Source organism: Battus philenor, unplaced genomic scaffold (genome assembly GCF_028537555.1).
Source record: "Battus philenor isolate CCGP_79_NKW_IND1 unplaced genomic scaffold, ilBatPhil1.0.hap1 SCAF_6, whole genome shotgun sequence".
Lineage (NCBI taxonomy): Eukaryota > Metazoa > Arthropoda > Insecta > Lepidoptera > Papilionidae > Battus > Battus philenor.
In genome coordinates, this window is record NW_027181726.1 from 9,320,095 (window position 1) to 9,340,526 (window position 20,432).

Here is a 20,432-nt window from a genome sequence, read left to right on the forward strand (position 1 = left end):
TTGAGTGTTATATTCTTATAACCAAAAAGTTCTGTATTAACAAAATAAAAAATGTAATTAAACAGTGTTTTTCTTTTGGTTTATTAAAAACGTCAAATTTATGCTAGTAAAAATTATTACACATGGATATATTAGGGACATCGCTTCTTCTTCTTCTTCTTATTTTTAGCCAAAGATGCCCACTGCAAGGCATCTGTCTCCCCAGATATCTCCACGACGGTCGATCTTGTTCTGCCCGCATCCAGCGAATTCCCCCGACGTTAACTATGTCGTTGATCCACCAAGTGGAGGGCCTATTGCTGATAGGATTAGAGTCCACAAATCCACGTAAAATCAGAAAAGTTTACACCGTTACAACAAGTTCCGTTAAACAACTAAGTCTTTGTTGCAAGATAACGAAAACGTAGTACTTTTCGTTGCCTTGCGTCGACATGATATGTTTCTTAACATATTTATTATATTATTGTTAATATAATATAAATGTATTACATAAAGATTGAAAAAAAAACAACTACAGATGATGAATGAAAATTGTAGTATAATCCATTAGAGCCTACTCTAGCAATAACGTTTAAGCGAGAAAACAAAAAACGTATATATCACTGTATTTAAGAAAATTTATAAAAATTACATGAATTAAAACTTATTTTAGTTCCACATTATTATTAAACTTTACTCTAAGCAGTTGTCATGAGTGATTAACAATTTTAAGAATCGACTACACCAAAATCCTTTAGTTTAACGTGAGCATTTGAGAATGCTGAGTTATATGCATGCGTCCCTGATTCGGTGCTGGTTCATTCCGAGCCCTAATTTTACATTGCAATAGACGAAGCGTGTTCTCCCACAACCTTGTCTGTTCTTCTACTACGCTCTGACGAGAGCTGATCGCACGTTGTTCCTAAAAATAAAATATATATTTAAACAATTATTATTAATAGTTTTATGTGCGCAAATATTTTGTAATTCTAAAAAATAGTAACTTGTAAAAATAGTAGTTAATAACAATGATTTGTTTATTATTGTACCCGGCACGTGATTTGGCACGTCGTTCATCATAATCGTTTCCTTATAAATATTAATCTTTTACTAAAAACAATGAGCCTTAGTATTTTATATACACGACAAACTGTCGAATTGCTGGGCGTTAAAGATAATCTACAAAACCAAACCCTTCCGTCTTTTACCACAAATTTGCTCTTCTGCTCGACGTACCAAATCTAATGCCGGGTATAATAATACGAGCAAAAGTAATAAGCAAACTAACTAATATGTATCGCTTAACTTAACAAACGACCAAAATATATAGGTATTAAATTATATAATTTGATTTTAAAACAGATTTCATTTATCAGCAACCATAATTAAAAATAACAATAAAATTACACCTCAAGAATCTATTGGTGCTGTAATTAAACATATTTCATTACATTTTAAATAAATCTTATTATTTTTATGTAGATTGAATAATACTTGTACATTATAAATGCCAGAAAAGACACTTATTATTTATAAATGCAGGTAATGATTTTACAGAGGCTAATCAATCTCACCTCTTCTAAATTTTTCACAATTTCCTCTAAATCATTTATTTTCTTTTTCAATATCTCCATTTTGGATGGTTTGCGCGGAGATTGCATCGAGTTTTTCATTTCAAACATTACGTCCGCTTGTAAACTCTCCGCCTTTGTTATTTTTTGCCGCAGGTTTTTCCACTCCAGTTCTTTGCTGTTAAGTTTATCAGTCAATTGTTTTACTTGATTTTTCAAAGGCTCCATCTGGGATGTAATGTTAATTGAAGTCGCTTCATATATTCTTTTCTTCTGTTCGTATTGCTGCTGAATCGTCTGATATTCCTCCTTAACTGGCTTAATTTGTTCAGCGAGTGGATGTATTTCCTCGCGGACTTGAGATAACTTTTGTGCGGTTTGGGCTACGATCTATATCAATTGTTTAATAAAAATATTATATTATCAATTACGTAACAATAACAAGTATGTAATTTTAACATTAAAACGCAAAAAAATATGATACCTGTGATAAATCATGGAAAGACTTTTTGGCAATGTCCAAAGGTTTATTTTTATCTTTTTCTATTAAATCGTCTTCGTCAATTTTCATTTTCTTATGATTTAACAATGCCATTTCAATAGTCGGATCTGCATTATTCAAGATGTGTAAAGTTCTTGATAATATACCAGCTTCGACCTTCGAAAATATTTTTGTTTTTAAATACAAACAGAATAAATCAAATTATGACCGAAAAAATATTTCATTTTTTTCCTGTTAAAGCATTACTACTACGTTAAAATATTACTACTAGGCCAAACCCCACGGTTGAACTGTTACGCCTTCGCTGCAAGATATTTTTTAAATTTTTACCGCCAAGTGAATATATTATAAATATGAATTTTATAGTGACTCTGTAATAATAAGCAATATTAATATTTTATTCTGCTTCAGTGGTTTGAGTATATTGCAAATATACATAAAAATCTTTAGATTATTCTATCTGAAGGCAAAAAAAAACATCAAGCATTCGTGCCTTAAACATTTTTCAGTAGGCACTTTGGTTGACCATCGCTTCTTTATACGAAATAATATATTTAAATAAGTTTATATTACCTTAAATGTGGACAAGTTCGCCCTTTGCCTTTTATATACAGTGCTCTTTGTGCGTAAGGAACTGACATATTTCTTCAACTCCTCACCTCTTAACACCATGTCTCCGAGAAGTTGTTTTACCTGTGTATGAAAATAAATTACGTACAAATTTATTAGAGAAGAGAATAAACTTTCGGTGATCTCATTTAGCTTGGTTTTCCATAACCCTCCTATTTATCAATATTATAGTAAAAATTGGTAATAATTAATATTGCTTAAATATCTAAGTATTTTATTTAAAGAAACATCTCCTAGACATAAAAAAGTAGATATTAGGTTTTTGTGATTAGATTAAAGGCTTTAAAGCTGATTTCAGCCGGTCCTATTAATATCTATAGGGGAAGTCTAAAAATGGAAGCCCAAGCTGTAATAATGATGAAATAAGCAAAACGAACTAAAATATGCAATCATTTGTTACCTGAAAGTATGACCAATAAATGTATAAAGTTAGCGTTAGGTGAAAAGCTAATTATTACGTCATCTACAGAGTTAAAACTTTTATTTAAAAACCATTAACATTAAGAAAAAAATGGAGACGTTATCGGAGGCGATTCTGTCGACGGTCCGACATAATGACTGATAACTCAAAATGGAAAAAATATCTTATTCGATCAACAGGGGCGCTTTATGGTGATACTTACTTTCCCTAAAGTGAAAAGTGCTATTTTTGGCATCTTTTAATGAACATTATTTTTAAAGACGTACGAAAATAAACTGTTCTGACTGGCGAAAAATCAAATGCTACAATATGCACGGAAATGTCAGTCACCGCCTGTGGTATATGTCGATATGGCAGGGCCTTCCTACGATTGATAAAATGCACACGAAATATTTGAGAACATTATTATTTGAAGTTTGTCTAAGTTTGTCTCTCGAATTATGCCTCTCACGTACCTCAAGATAATGATACCGATAGAACTGTACCGCGCCTTAGGTATTCCGCACAGCGAGATGGGACGAGTATTTTTTTGCTTTATTCTATCAGCTCATTGTTAACGTCTGCTGCGACACTCGTACCCTCACCCCGCACTTTCCTTGGGTGTGGTACAGCGGTTTTTGGTAGCACTTGTACACACACTATTGTTTAATATAATAACTGATAATAGTTATTATAATGTTCAATAAGGGTCTTCTTACAGACAATAATCAGCAAGCCAACTCGGCGCTGATTATTGGATTTTACACTGTAAATGATTTTTAATTTTAAAATTTACAGTTCACTCGTAATGTATTTCTTAGCCTTTAATTAACAGTCGCTGTTTTTTGTTTTGTGCAAAGTGTACATGTACCGGGATCCACTGTGTCTGCGGTTTAAGACAGTTCTTAATTTTTTCATTTCATAATCCAGACAGTTTTATTTATGTATACTTCTAAAATCTTAAATTATTCGATATTATACAATATTTAGTGTTGTTAATTGTATTACTTCGCAAGCTATCCCGACAGAATTTGTGATGCCAGAAGTCAAAGATCTATCGCATTCCAATAGCAAAAAAGATAATAATAGTGTTTACTTTATTTATTAAATGAAATAAAAATAATTTAATAATCTTTAAAACCGACCAATGTAGCTGTTAAGTGACAATATAAAATCGTAGCAAATGATCTGAGTTTGAATCAAACGCACGAAGTTCAAAGCGAACTGTCAAATGCACAAAGTTCCAATAGCAATTAAATTTCTTTGAGTTTCTTCTAAAACTATGTTTTTTTATAAGAACTTCCTGCAAAGCGTTAGATAACTAGCCAAAAAAATGAATCAATTCGTTGAGCTATTTTTTTTATTTATGTATACTATATAGATATCTATAATATTTTATAGTTACTTGAGATTGTAGGTCAGCTAATGCGGCTTCGTATTCCTTGAGACTAGCAGTAAGCTCATTAACACGTTCGGCACTGGCTTCTTTATTTCGCTTAATAATAGCAGCTTGCTGACGGAATGGAGCGAGCTTGTCGTCTTGTGGTCCCGCTGTCGCTAATCGGCTCTGCACTATTTGCTCTATCTCGCTATTTACTGCGGATAACTGATAAAATAAAATTTTCTTAAATAAAATGTTCTTGTCAACGTAAAGAAATCATTTATCAACTAAATGTGGTAATCAGTAATTTAATTATAAAACTTCCTAGCAATGATATTAAGGATCTTAAAAAAAATTCTGAACCTGTAACAAAAATTCAGCAGGCAATTCTAGAAAATTCTGCATGTATCTCTGCTTTAATAAATGAATCTTACATTTTAGTAATATTTATTTTCGGCTGCCTTGGACTTTGTTTACTAGGAGAGCGCCTAATGCCGTTGTCATTTCAACCCACATACGCCAACTGCAAGGCTTAAGCCTACTCCAAAAATTTCTATAGGGGGATATACCATAATCTCCCCGCTTGGCAGACAGGTTGGTGATCGGAGTGTTTTATTACATTGCTGCCCATCACCTTAAAATTTAAACCCTATATAATTAATGCACAAAATGTGAATTATTTATGATTGTATACTGGGAATCGAACCCGCGACCTACGATCGTGGATCACAGTGCTCCACCGCCTGGCGACCATTGTTCAGCGCCTACTGTACAGAAGTATTATTCTTAAGTGATACAATAATTCACAGTCTGGTATAATACTCATATCATAAATACTGCGACATCTAAAGTCAATGAGCTGTTTGGCCAATAGCGATTCAACCTGGTGATTCAGAGTATTGAATTTTCTTAAAATAAAACAAAGAAATTTTACTTCACCGACGATATTCTGTTTCCCACTGGCTAGTTACAGTGATGAAATTTATTTCACATTTTTAAATGAAGTTAGCTGAACAAACCAAGTTTCGTATTACCTTATCTTGTACAACAACGAGGTCAGAGCGAGTTGGATGTTGCTCCATAGCAATGTTTTGCATTATATTCAGCTCTTTCTGAAGTTGTGCACTTTCTTGCGGCAACTTTTCTTTTGCTAGATAATTGTTCAGCTAAAAATATTGTAAGCATAACAATTACATTTATTACATGAATAAATTTGTTAGAAATATTTAGCTGCTAATTACTTAAACGCTTCCAATTCCCTGGAAGATGTTTTTAATGGTTGCTACTTAATACACGTTTAATAAAAATCGTTTTAACCGCAAAATTCAAATACTTATGTGTAAAACTTGCGACTAAATTTCCTCTTTAAAAAGTTGACAAATCCTTCATAGGTCTGTATGTACAGATATGCAATAAAGTGCCAAAATATGTCTTAGATGTTCCTATTCTTAGTTTTTAATCTACAGCTAAAAATGTATTATTAAATACATCTTATTACAGCATTCAAGTGTTTTTAGTTGATTGAAACGTGTGGAACTTGTGTTTGTTGACTCATTTACATAGTCTTTATTATGATGTATCTATACATTGTATAATTTCATTTAAAAAAAGCAATTCTTGAAATTCTGACGGCTCACTTCAGCGTATCAGCAATCTTACTTCTTATAGTCTTAACATAATTGATAATTCAAAAGTGCCAGTTAATGCCTACTTGCGATAAGATATTTTGAATTTGAGTCGATACCTGCATTTCCTCTTGCAAACGCTTGATAACTTCGTTTACGGACTTAGGACTGGTACTCTGTCCGTGAATAATATTCAAGTATCTTTTTAACTGATCGGATGCCATTTTTAATTGCGACTGTTGCATTTCAAACTGAAAATAAAAATCGTAAAATGTACTTTTATATGAATATTTGTACTGAAAATGAAACTAGTAAGAACTCTAATATTGTCAATCTTGTTATACACATCTGAATCCTGAACAATCCGCACGGTAGACCGAAGGAAAATCGACGCTTTTGAAATGTAATGCTAGCGAAAGATTCTATGCATACCGTGGAGAACCTATAGATCTATTCTCGATCATCTTCGTATAAAAAAAGGCTTTCCAACATCTTTTACACGAGTATTCTGGACTGTTTCGGCCACACAGCGAGGAGACAACCAGAGAGTCACAAAAACCTAGTTACTGTGGGAAAAGAGACCAAGAGGGCGGTTACCAACTCGATGGGCGGACTCTGTGCAGGTTGTGATGGACATCACATTAATGTAAGCACTCAGAAAAGCGTGTGACAGAGATCTGCGGAAGCAACTCGTCGAATCCTTGACCAAGATTTTTCCAGAAGCGCACGACCTTCAGCAATAAAGATAAACGGCCAAAAAGAATATGTGCAAAGTACATAGTACAATAAATCTTACCTGATTCTCTAACTCCTTTATTCTCTCTTGTTGTAATCTCAGAGCCTTGCTAACATTTAATAAGTCTTCTTTATTACTCACATCGATTAAGTTGACTTGGACATTCTCCAGTCTTTTTATTACTAAGAATTAAAATGTTAATTATTAAAAAAATCTTCTTAAATTTGTAACAATGACTTTAGAAAAATTTAAAGGATTTATTTATAATTCATAAAATTAATAAAAAAAACTTTTTCATGTAATTTATTCGATTGATTTACTTCTTAAATTTAATTCCGTATTATGATTGAAAAAATGATTTGGACCCGTAAGCTGTCGTACCCAAATCTAAATAAAAGGCCAAGAATGGAAATCGAAAACAATAAATGTTTTTGTTTTTCATGTAATGGCATAAACCGATTAATAATCGTGTTACTATGAGAATTAATATCTACATCTCACATAGAATTTTAATTACTACAGTCAAGAAATAATGTAAAAAAATCTAGTGAATAACAATAAATATATACGTAGAAACAATTGTATAAGACAACAAAAGCAGTAGGGCTAAGATCTATGCTGTTAAATTTTTAAATATCAGTATACGATTCAACTATTAAAAACAAACAAGGGTATGTTAATAGTTAAAGTTTAACAGTTAAATAATAGTTTAAGAACTACAAAAAATATTTATATCCTACCTATATCCCGTTCAACTGCCATTTCTTTTATATCATTAATAATTTCGGTCGAGTTTTCCTTCTCTAAAAGTCTAGTTCTTTTATGCACTTCTTTAAATTCATCAATTAAATTCTGATATAAATCCAAAAGATCTTGAATAGCGTTATTCCGGACTACGTCAGGAGGAATATCTGGTATCTTTAGATACCTATTAAAATAAAAGAAGGATAAAGAAGATTAATTTCATTGCAAAGAATATAAATTTCTTTCTTTATGTATTCAAGTGTGCATATAAGTACGTACTTTGCTAAATAAGCCGTCTTCTTTACTTGTTCCTTGTTACTAAGAATCCAATGCATAACGTGATGAATAGTCCTGGCGTCACCGGCAAGTAACTTGGCTCGGAAAGTTGACGGTTCTACATTAGCCGGTGGTCGGTACTTTACACTTCCCAACATTTCTAAAACACGCATTGACACCGTCTCGGAGTCATCTTCACGGACGTCTAGCTAAATATAAAAAGAAAAAAATAATTTTTATTTTTATCTACTATACGAGAATACACAGAGATGACAATTCAAAAGCCTGAAAATGTCTTTGACTAGTATCTGTTGCCGGTGATGACATGCTGATCTGAGACGTGATATCTTAGTATAGGCCGTATAAGAAGGTTGAAGGTCATTTAAAGTGCAATAGAGAGGGCTGTGCTCGAAGCTTCGCTGCGAATTCGAATCAAAAATTCACAGAAAACCCAGGTTATTAACGAAGAATTGCTCCTCTGAAGTGGCAGCGGACGGACTGAACAGCTTGTGCACGCGAAGGCCGTTCGGTCAGGAAGGTGCCTGTGTAGCGACCACGAGCCGATTGACGCAGCGTGGTTAATCCGTTGCGAAAAGTCGCTGAATGCGGGCTGCGCAAAACCCGGTAACATGACAATCTATGTGGGAAACCTATCCCTTGTACAATGTATACTTACTCTTTCACCGGCTTTAAAATTAACTAATAAATCCACAAGCAGTTGCAGTAATTGCTTTTCGTCCAAAGAATCAAATTTTATCAAATCATAGTTTCTACCCAACGTAGAATTTATTTCTTTTACAATGAATTTAATTTGCTCCGTCATTTCTAACTTGTATTCGAATAAACTATGAACAGACTATTTTTTATAACCTCTCCAATTATTGTTTATAGGAATCGTTGCTATGGCAATGTAATGAAAGACTGTAAAACCTAGTGTGCACTAATAATAATTCTATCTTTTTTTATTTGTATCGTCTATAATTTCTTTTATAATACCGGGAGATAACGGAAGTACATTTCTCGTACGACAAAGAAAATATTTTTAATACTTTTTAATACGCTTTCAACCACTAGATGGCGCACCACTTTGCATAGTCGTATTACTTAAAAATTCTTACTTTTTACATTATTATTCAATGATAATTATTTAAAAATAAATACAATCTAATAAACCTGGAGAAACAATTACAACTCTTACTCCTAACAACAAAATGCTTCTTTAGGATCTTGAAACCTTGCTCCGAATTCCGCTTTATATATACACTATAAGGGCAGGTTTCTATCTACCTGGTCTACGTAAATGCTTAAAACTGTACGTATATTAAATAAATCCATCTCTGCTGCGCGGTAAATGACTGAGAAATCATAATCGAATTCGTGAGGGTTTTTAGCTAACCGCAGATATGGCGGAATTATATAGAAGAATGCAGTCGTTACGATGTGAAGACCAGGGGTTTCGAGGTACCATCGTATGTAACTAGGAAAGCAAGTGCAAGGTTTCCTATAAATTTATTTATTTAAATTCTCTTTATATATTCTATTTATATCTGCGAGGATCTTAATGACGAAGGCATATTTTGCCACTTAACGGTTTGAGCAGTACAGAGATAAATTAATAAAGTTAGGTAAAACTAGTTAATATCATAAACCATAAAACACGATAAATAAAAAAGTAAAACCAAACAAAAGGAAAATAATCACAAAAAGCGATAAATATACTAATAATACATAATAGTATAATAAATATACTAATGCCTACAATATAATACAATTATTTATATACTACAATAAATATTTATTTAAATCTACATGTACTATTTATCTACATATAATAAATAAAAAAATCATAGATTCCTAATGTTTCGAGGAATAAAATAAAAGAAAAAAAATTCAAATATTAACGGTTTATTGAATTTTTATTATTGTTTCCATATTCATGGTAAAACAAAAGCGCAGTACTGAAAGAGGACAAATAAAACGAGCAAATATTTTTGGAATAAATTATATTTCTATTATAATTAAAGTACAATCGGAGCTAATCGTATCGTATTTTTGTAATCGTCAAATAAAATGTAATGCTTCGCTTACAATGTACAGTTTGTGCTTCATCCCAATAAGTATATTCATATTTTGTCAATTGTATCAATTCTACACAAATATCCTCTCACAGCCTTTTCCTTATTCAACTTCAATCAAATGTACAGAGCTTTTATAAAAAGATACCGATTGTAGCAATAACAAATGTGTAATTAAGTAAAAACAATTGCACCTATTTAATAAAATCCTATCTGCGTCTTATCTTATTGTATGCAAATGTTCACTAACGACTATACATTAAGTGATGCAATCCTCACTGGCATAGTATCTATCTAGCACCAATGGGGCGAGGGTATTAACATTAAAACGCCACTATATAAACTGATGATCTTAAGTGACAGCCATAACTGAAAATTGAAAGTGTAAATCTTTGGTAATTCTGTAATACAAATTATTGTTTGAACGTTTTTTAATTATTTAACCTCAACTGTGATCCCAAATAATTTCGTAGACTGATATTTCCTCTCCCCGATTTGATAACCTAAGTTCAGTAAATTGAATAAAATATATCGATATTCTGACAACATGGACAAGAGACAGGAGACAGCTGTGATTGTTACGATGCTCATTATTATCAGTGTCCTATAACGAATCCTATTATTCTAATTAGTCTATGGCATGCACCATTACGCCTTTTAAAACCCTGAATCAATAAATTCTAATAAAAGAAACGGATACCGCGATACATTAATATTGGTTACATACATAAATTGGACGAACACGTGAAATTAACTGCCATTTATTACTAAAAAAATCATAGTTCAAAATTATATTATACACAAGTTTTGATTGATTTTATTGCTAAGATTTGACAATGAACATAAATAATTTGTACTCTCCTAAATTAATGGAAATTTATATTATTATTTACAATGCTTCATGACTATAATATTAGGATTAGAATGATATATTAATATAAATATTTTAAAGCCAAAAGTACTAACCATCAAACCAATAATGTTGATAAAGTTTACTTATTAACAAATAATCAAATGATAACAACCTTTGTATAAAACTACTTGACATAAAATTATTATTAATTAATTGTTAAGTAATTAAGGAAACAATACTGGTTAGTCTCAGATAATGTGATGTTTTATTGTGTTATTTTCATTGTACAGAATAACCGAATGAATGAAAAGTGCATGCTTGGTCCTCATGATGTTGCTCTCCCCGCTTCAACTTTTCGAAGTACTGCAATTATTACAGGAATGTATGAGAGGAAACAGAAATGCCATTACTTTATTAGAAGCAATGCGTTATTTGCAGCACATTTAACACTGAAATTCTTTTAATCAGTCATTATAAATGCACTAATGCAAAAATACTTACGAAAATTGGCTACATATTTATAAAAATGTCAAAACATAAACGAAATAATAAAACAATACAATCAAAAGGTAAAATAAATCTCATCGATATGATGATTATTTGCAAACTACTTAAAAACTAGTGATAGATTTCACTTACAAAGATTCTCACAAGAATTGAATAGAAATAAAATCACAAGTAACATGATATCGCTTACTGCCTATTACCGCACCTAGGCTCGCTGATTACCGTACATAATTAAACTAGCCCGAAGGATTCGAGCAACAAAGACACGTAGTGACAGAATCAAAATGGAGAATTATTTACAGCAAACCACCTTTTCTACCAAAAAGAAGAGAACTGAGCGTACCTAAAGGAGAGACGGACTGAACAGGCGGACGAGGCGACGGCGCCGCTCCCACTGTTCCCAAGTCCGTCCGAGGACGAGGCGCTCTCACTCGGGCCCTTCTTCCATTAGCACCCACTACGTTCATATTATCTAAAGCACTAGAAGCATCTAATGCCCCTTGGCCTGGGTGCGCCGGGACACCGAGCGGCGTTTCCGAAGGATCTAATCTCTCGGGCGCCGCAGCCGGTGACCGTAAGGTGCGTTTCAAACATGTCAGTTGTTCCATAGGACTACGATGTACGAGCCCAGTGTACAATGACCCTGGTGTTTGAAGCGCAAGAGGCGCGGGTGAGCCATCTGCAGCAGGCGACGCGAGGTATCGACGTCTAAGTATTGAGGTTCCACTTGCTATGAGAGCGTGGAGGGAAGGAGGTGCGTCCCCGGGTCGAGGCGTTGATGGTGGAGTTGATTCCGGTGAGCCGAGTAAAGGACTGTTCGCAGGCGTGGCAGTTGGTGAGAAGTGTGGACGCGAAGGTGGCGTGCAGAAGGAGTCGCGCCGGGAGAGCACAGGCGATACAGCCGCAGACGACCGCCTTGAAGTTAGCCGCGAACTCCAAGCCGTCCCAAGCACACTGCTCGAAAGGCTGCTCATGCCGCTGCTGCATACACTGCTCACACTGCTGCCGGCCAGGCTGCCGTCGTTTGGATGCATCACCGTACTGTTACAGAAAGAACTACCGAGACTACTCATATTATAAAATAATTAAATCAAATATTTGCGCAAAAATGTTACCTGTTGGTGAATGTGTAAATGTGACTTGAATGTGGTAAACGCGGCATGTCGTCATCCTCTTCCACATCAGACAGTCTGTACAACTTCATCCCTAAACCGGTAGCAGACCTAGGCCCTCGCACGCCAACACCCTCCTGATCTTCTAATAAACCTATTAGTAATAATTAAGTTTTATAATGTTATGTACCTTTCAATTTATTTTTTTAATTAACTTTTTGAATTTCTTCAGTACTTGCCTGACATATTTGGCTTAGCGAGTTGTGCCCAAGTGTGCAGAGTGAGAGATCCTTCCAAAGGTTTGACGATTTGCAATTTATGCGGCGCACGAAACCTCGCGAGACCACCAGCCGCGCCCGCGCCCCATACTGCACTCTCTTCACTCATATCCCGCTCTACAAAATCACAAACAATGTTTAACAAATATCAATGATCATTTACGTTCAATTGTTTTCACTAATCTTGTACACAATACAAAGCTCATTTGATATCTTCAATTACTTTACCAATGTGTTCTTTACACTTCAGATAACTTAAGTTTACTAAAGAAAATGTGACACTAGCATTCCATTTAAAACTAAATAAAAACACAAATGAGTAAATAACACAATAAAAAATAATATAATTTAAACATCAAATATTTCTCAATATATATTTAATAACATATTATTCATGCGCCAAAATTTAAATACTTATATAGAAAATCGTGACAAATATTAAAAAAATAAAAGAAATAATAATAAACTCGTAACGCTTTAATTTCATTTTCTGTAAATTTGCACGCACAAAAGTTCCAGAGCATTAGTTGATGTTCCATTTCTTAGTTTAAAATACAAAATAAAAGTATATAATAAATAAATCTTACTATAGCATTCAAGAGTTTTCACTCGAAAATTGTGGAACTTGGCTTATTTACTTCTTTACATGATTGACAGTATAATGTATATTTCAAACATTATTAAATTTGATTTAAAAAGAGCAACTGTTGAGGTTCTGTCCGGCTATTCTCTGCAGATGTGCGTTCCGATCCAGTGATAGCTTACTTCTTATAATCCTAATACTTTGACGATTCAAAAGGCCGTGTAAATGCCTGCTTGAATAAAGATATTATAAGATTTAATTCAAAAGATCATGATAATTTGAATTACCAGTGTGTCTCCGGTGTCGCAACACGTGAGAGGCAGCGAGCGATGCACGGCGTGAGTTGATCTCTTGCGGTGTGAGACGGCGCAGAGCGGCCGCTAGTTCTGCCGCTCCTGGCGCGCCGGGCACACCCACGCCCGCACCGCCGCTACAATGCATTGTATTTATACACCTCATACATAAGCGAATACAATATTTATAAAAATAACGTTCTCATTAATTTAAATCAAATAAGATGAAACAAAACAATTTTGTTAGCTGATGGACACCCACTGCAAGGTATAAACAAACCCCCAAAAATTTCCACATTGACCGGTCTTGCACTGGCGAATCAAGCGACTCACCGAGACCTTGATTATGTCGTCGGTCCATCTCAGTAGGGGTGTCCGCTAACACTTCAGACAAGCAGTTATTGGTGCTACGTCGATTTTTCTCTGGTTACCTTGTCTTCTAAGGCCCATCATATACGACCACTTTTCAGATTCATAAGTCATCACCGGCAACCACACCCTTGTAAAAGACTATTCGTCTTCAAACATTTTGGACGAGATGTTTCGAAGCTTCCCGAACGCTGTCCATCAGAGTTGCATTCAGAAATTCTCTTTTACTCACGGGTAAAGATCCTCAGATTCCGCGTCAGATGATTCGTCCAAGAAAGAATCCGCGGAAGGAGGTTTGAGCGACGGTTTGGGATACGTCATCAAAGGCGCGTCCGCTACGTCGGATCCCGCCAGCGACGCACCCGATGCGCCAGATGCAACCGACGCGCCCGACGCACCTGACGCACCCGACCACCGTGTCGCACATTGCACCGTCTCAAACACTTTCTGCATGCTTGAACTAAAACAAAAACATTATTTCATAACTAAAATAGTACATAATGTTAACAATAGAAATAAAGAAAAGCTTGTTATTTGTTTCCCCGGGGTTCATAAAATTTAAACTTTTTTATGGGCAACTACAACACACTTTCATGCAATGTCTCTTAACCTTGTAATAAATTTAAAAAAACTCAAAAAATTAGTAACTTGTAAAAACTGACATTATAGTATGAAGGGTTTTTAAGTAATAATCGAGCACCTGAGAAAGGTATTTGTACAATTCTTAAGTTTTAATAATGATTTATATCTGTCTGTGTTACTAACTGTGCAAGCGGGTCGCCGATGCCGGAGTCCAGGCTGAGCTCGGAGTACACTGAGGCGTGCATCTCTCGGTGCAGACTGGCAGGAAGGAGACCGGCGGCCGCGGCGACGCTGGGCATAAGACCACGCGTGGGCTCGCCGCGCCGCCGCAACTGTCGCAGCTGTTCCTGGGCCTCTGCGAGATGCGCCGCCACCTCTGCATAACGCTCCTGACAAATTAGCCACATATTCTTTGTGAAACAAACGAGTTTCTAAACGCGAACGTTCTATGGTACATCGACGCGTTCATATAAGCTAGTTTCTGCGAAAACAATGGGATAGCAAAACACCCTCGGAAACTCAAACCTTTGTTGTGCGGTATATGAAAATATCATCCTTAATTGGTATATAATTGTCAAAATTAAAAATTAAAATTAATGTAAGTGGATTTTGTAAGTCTGACTACCGCGACCTATACAGTCGTCTATCTAGTAAAACAAGTCGCGAAAACTAATCGTTATGTACGAAAATGTCTTCAACGCTTTAAGATTCTGAAAACGAAGAATTATTGTTCCTGATGTATTACATAAACATGAAAATAATTTTATATATAATAAAGATTTCTTCCTCTCTTCTATGTTGCTATGACTGTGTAAAATCTATTCAACAATTTTAAAGCGCAATAAATTCATTGTTCATTAATTGGAAATTACGGCAAAGATGAAGTGTTTTTTTTTTTTATAAAACAACTATTTCACTCTTACCTTCGTAGCAGTACACAAAGAAGACACTATCTATATAATCTAATAAGTAATATACATAAGCGAAGGGCTTATCTTAAACTGAGGCAGCCAGCCTATGCCGAATATTGACAGCTTAGTTATTTACTGCATCGCTGCTACATACGAACGTGTCGGTGCACTAACTAAACATCAAAGAGGGTAACAAAATAAAATTAATATTATACAATTGTCCATACCTTGGCATCGGCCAATTCTGCGGCGAGTGCATTTTGATTTTCTCTTGTTATATCTAAAATTCGTATTGTATGTTCGTGTTCGGCCGATAGCTGTGGACAATGAATTCACGGTGAACAAGGATTACCGGGTTAAGTTTGTATTGTTAATATTTTATGTATTGATAATAAAAATTATATTTGTATAGGTTACAGAAAAACAAGTTTTACATTAAAACTAATTTTTACTAAACTCCTTTAATAGTACTAGAATTAACCAATATACAGAATTGAATATCAGTTCAAACTAGTTATTACCAAATAAAAAGCATGTTTAAAAAGCAAGTCAGTTAAAACTGGTCTGACCAAGGTTTAAGAAAGGAAACAAAAGGGTGTCGCTGCAAAAAAAATCATGATATTTTGTCTCGCAAAAAAAGTATATCCTCAACCTTTTTTTTAATTTTAAAGTTGTTTATTATTACTTATCACATGTTAACCTATGTTTCTTTAATGTAAAATTATTGTTTTTGCACTGTGTCCTGGATCTATTTTAATAAATATTTTTTTAAACTTCATCTTGTTTTCAATACTAAATTAGCTTTTCCTGTAATAGTTTTAACTACTACTCGCAGTGACAACAATTTTATTCTGAAAATCAAATTTTGTTGTCGTTTCAGCCCATAGATGCCCACTGCAAGGCATAGGTCACTCCTAAATATATCGCCGCGATTGACAGACGGATTGGCGATCGCAGTGAAGTTATGATACTCAGAGAACACGTCTGTCTATCCTCTGGAAACTTGTTTGTGAGCAGTGCCAATCTCATATAGTTAATGCCCAAATTGTGAATAATTTAAGACTGTGTCCCGGAAATCGAACCAACAATTGCAAGTCTTCATCATCTACCGCTGAGCTACCAATGCACAAAAATCATATACATTAGTGGTAAATCATAATTTTAACCTTGTTGAATTTTCCTTGAAAGATTTGGCGATGGTTTTTTCAACCCATATATTTATTCATCCACCCTTTTGTGGAACATGATTTTCAAAATTAGCATTAAGACTGTCTCGTTCAACAGATTAAGTCAGTGCTGGAGTTTGTAACTAAATAAGAAAAATAGCAGACAAACTAGCACCAAGGTCACTAGTTTCTGATTATACAGAAATTACCTTATTTTCTAATGTCAATAAAATATTCAAAATGTATCTTTAAATGTTTATTAGTAATATCATAATTTTATTTTATTATTTGAATGCCATTTGGTAAATAATTTACTTTTTTAGCAACGAAAATAATTTTGATGGAAATTTTGACGCCCGGGGCTCAAAAGTTTCGCCATCACTAGTTCATGTTATCACTAGTGTAATTCAACACCAGATGGCTTTGCAACCTTTTAACCATTAAACCTATCATCATGAAAATTACATAAACAGGTATTTTTTCACCGAGATAATTTGTAAATATAAATATGTCTAGCCGGTAGTGCAACGCGTCAGAGAGAGAGAGAGAGAATGTGATAAACAGAGTCTAAAGTGAGAGTAGAAAAATAGATGCGTTCTTAAATGATGTGTTTGGGTGCATTCTAATGAACGTCTTTCGTACACGCTAAACTAACAAACTTACTTACATCATCATGAATTAAAAAAGTTTGATGGCAGATTGTAGCCGGATTTCAAAGTGTTTATTTTTAAAAGACATATCACCTGTTGAAAATTACGCTCGGTGACTATAAGCCTTGCATTTGAGGCATCTAGTTGGTGCTGAAGATCAGCTGCGCGTTGTCTCTCCTCAGCCAACTCGGAACTGAGCACGTTCGCTTCGGTGTTTGCGCTGGCTAAATAAATAAACTTAATTAACAACGTGAACACTGAAGTTAAAATAAACCACGGATTTTTTCTACCAATCTCTGCAAAAATCTTTAAATAATATAACAATTAATTCAACCCAAATTTTAACAATTATTACCACAAAAAATCTTATAAAACGTAGACAATTTTAGACATCACAACTAATAACATTGAATGGAGAAACAATAAAATAACGAGTTTCAATTTAAAACCATTGTATATCAGATAAATCATTTTCATTTAATCATAATGAATATATTAAATATATTACAATATCCGTGAGAATTTTTCTTCATATTTATCACATAATACATAAATGCGCTTTAGATTTAGCAATAGTTGTTGTGCACGTAGATAATTACTTAAAACTATCATATAATATTTTATTTTCTTAACATGTCATAATGTAAACTATAACAAATTTCATTATTGTTAATATTGGAATGAATGCACAGTCATTTGTACAAGCATGAAGAAAGTATGCATTAAATCTAGGAAGTCGTCTATTGTTGAATTAACCGTGATGCTTATCAACACAACGCTTGTTTCTCTTTTAACTTACGTAACTACTCATTATATTACAACGTAAAGTACAACAAAGAGACGCGTAACAAATGTTTAACAAAAAAAAATATCTTAAACTGGTTTATATTCTTTATAATATACGTTAAACAAATATATGTCACTAGTTTACGGGTTTTAATTATTTCTTATAAAGTATATGAATATAATTAAAACTAGTCAATAAGGATTTTTTATCTTTGCGTTTTGTACTTTTGATGCTTTAAATACTCCTAAAATGTGTATTGAACTATAATAAAAAATATTACAGGTTAATACTTAACATAATATTTCTGCCCCTAGGCTACCACTGCTCAGTTTTTGTAAAGCAATACTCGACTGAATCTGCTATAAATATATGTCGTATATTCGATAATCTTCAAATTTCATAGTATTATTTTTCTTTTCCATATAACAAAGATATACATTTCGGACGTAGCAAAAACTCGAAGGTTTGATAACCATCATATTATACTGTGTTCCGTTTTTCAATCTTGACAATCTTCAATCTTCTTCAATTCAAATATGATGATAAGAAATCCGTTGAAACAAGTATGGTCTGACAGGGTGCAAACCTTATAGAAAACACGCTGCTAGGCCACCTTGTTACACCGAACTTCCGGCTTCTATGTATCTTCATTTTTCATCAGGAAAAATTTATCAATAATGTAGGCACTTGATCGCCAACGAAATCATACACAAATATCATTAGATGTTTAAAAGTATTTATACAAAAGTTTGTGATTTTCAATCTTGATTACTCAATTATTTAATTTATATTATAATATCTGTAAATTATCTGTGGCATTATTGTAGATCATGATAAAAACATAATTTCCATACAAAAGTAGTAAGACTGAGACATGACCTTGTGCGAGGATTACAGCCATTGAATTTACGAAATCATTTTCATATAATTTATATGACGTGCAGTGCGTTATTATTGTAATATAGACTTGATAAAATATGGCTGTATGTCACATCAGTAATTCTAATTCTTTACACTGACACGTGGTTATGGTACTTCTGTCTGGCGCTCGAAATAAATACTGTAGCGAAAACCATACATGATAAGCTCGACTGAGAATATTATGGATTATACACTAGAAATTATAGATCAAGCAACGCCTTTCTGCAATTGTCGAAACCTTCGTCTTGTCGCTAGCCGCGTTATGCAAAACTAGACGACGGTTTCGAGAGATTTACAAGTCCAGGTTGGAGTGAATAGCTCAATATCCAGAGGTCGTTTTGACGGTCGGATCAAGTTGAAGCTTTCGCTATGTCACCTCTAGATCTATCCATACGAAATCGCTGCAAAAGACTGTAAAAATATCTATGACAACTCATAAGAAAAGATCATACGACAGAAATCGCCAAGGTCTTCGACCATCTTCGATAGAAGCGTTGCCGGAGTTTCTTTCGCAACCAGTGACAGCCCACGCCCTCGTCCCGCCATTGGTCATTAAGCCCACTCTGTGGAAAGATGCGGTAGCTCGATGCTTCTTGTGCTGTTTAGACTAAGCGCTTTTTGCGACCTACCAACTCCAACCTGCGGAATCTGCAAAAGCCACTTGGGCAATAGTGAAGGACAGGTAAAAAAAAGATACTTACAAAGTTGATTGGCGATGTCCCTCAACAACTGTCGCTCCGCCAGTTCGGCGGAGTCAGCGCCGGCAGCTAAGCGCGCCGCCTCGTCTCTCAATGCACGGTTCTCCCTCTCCAGAGCGCAGGTTCGTTTGCGTAGAGCCACCGCTGTGGGCGCCTCTTGTTCCTCTGTCGGACTGCCCTCCTCAGTGTCATTTGTTAAAACCTTCATGAAAAATATACAATACAATTACAAAGTTCTAAATTTTTACATAAAATACGGTAGTAACTTTGCCAGACCAAGATCTTTTCTGGGCGAAGCAGACAAACATTTTTTTTTTCATTACATTTTATTCGACAACAGTTATTATTTTATTATGCCATAAGTATAAAATCAAAATCACCATCTTCAGCATTTCAGCCTTAAGACGTTCACAACTGTATATAGACTTATATATCTCCCTCGTGCGTTTTCACTTCAGCTAGGTCCCCTCAAGGATTGTCGAGGTGTCGACAATCCATGAAGAAGATTTCTCTATGCTCGGGATTTCTTTACGAGACTAATCAGGAATAAACAGATCCGTAGACGAACAGAAGTAACCCATATGCCCTAGCACATGAGCAAGTTGAAGTGGCAGTAACCAAGCCACATAGTGCATTGAATAGATGGCCAGTGATACCTAAAGGTTCTGGAACGGAGACCGCTAAACACAACGTAGGAAGTCAACAAAAGGTGGACAAATAACAGGTGGCAGCCAACAACTACAGAATTTTTATTAATAAAAATGAATCACCTAGTGTTTATAAGCGAATAGCTTGACACCAAA

General features: G+C 34.5%; 2 protein-coding genes across 10 annotated transcripts in view; both read right to left on the reverse strand.

The window, feature by feature from the left end:
- Positions 1 to 733: 733 nt before the first annotated feature.
- LOC137930598 (intraflagellar transport protein 81 homolog) lies at positions 734 to 8,667 on the reverse strand. The gene is made up of 11 exons (XM_068773894.1): positions 8,521 to 8,667; positions 7,848 to 8,053; positions 7,565 to 7,752; positions 6,885 to 7,006; positions 6,208 to 6,339; positions 5,498 to 5,629; positions 4,488 to 4,688; positions 2,626 to 2,745; positions 2,035 to 2,208; positions 1,554 to 1,940; positions 734 to 901 (listed from the first exon to the last, which is right to left on the reverse strand). Exons 1-11 carry the CDS (start codon positions 8,665 to 8,667, stop codon positions 734 to 736), a joined length of 1,977 nt encoding a protein of 658 aa, XP_068629995.1.
- A 1,165-nt stretch (positions 8,668 to 9,832) lies between these two features.
- The window catches only part of milt (trafficking kinesin-binding protein milt), a 34,069-nt gene continuing 23,469 nt past the window's right edge, over positions 9,833 to 20,432 (reverse strand). For 7 of the 9 annotated variants that reach the window (XM_068773342.1, XM_068773336.1, XM_068773335.1 and 4 more), the window contains 9 exons: positions 19,633 to 19,831; positions 17,317 to 17,447; positions 15,635 to 15,724; positions 14,680 to 14,885; positions 14,147 to 14,374; positions 13,540 to 13,682; positions 12,631 to 12,786; positions 12,395 to 12,545; positions 9,833 to 12,335 (listed from right to left, as the gene is read on the reverse strand). In XM_068773342.1, coding sequence (XP_068629443.1) covers positions 11,576 to 12,335; positions 12,395 to 12,545; positions 12,631 to 12,786; positions 13,540 to 13,682; positions 14,147 to 14,374; positions 14,680 to 14,885; positions 15,635 to 15,724; positions 17,317 to 17,447; positions 19,633 to 19,831 — 2,064 coding nt within the window. In that variant the 3' untranslated portion in view covers positions 9,833 to 11,575. The remainder of the gene's footprint in view (positions 12,336 to 12,394; positions 12,546 to 12,630; positions 12,787 to 13,539; positions 13,683 to 14,146; positions 14,375 to 14,679; positions 14,886 to 15,634; positions 15,725 to 17,316; positions 17,448 to 19,632; positions 19,832 to 20,432) is intronic. The other 2 variants (XM_068773337.1, XM_068773338.1) reach the window with 2 other exon arrangements.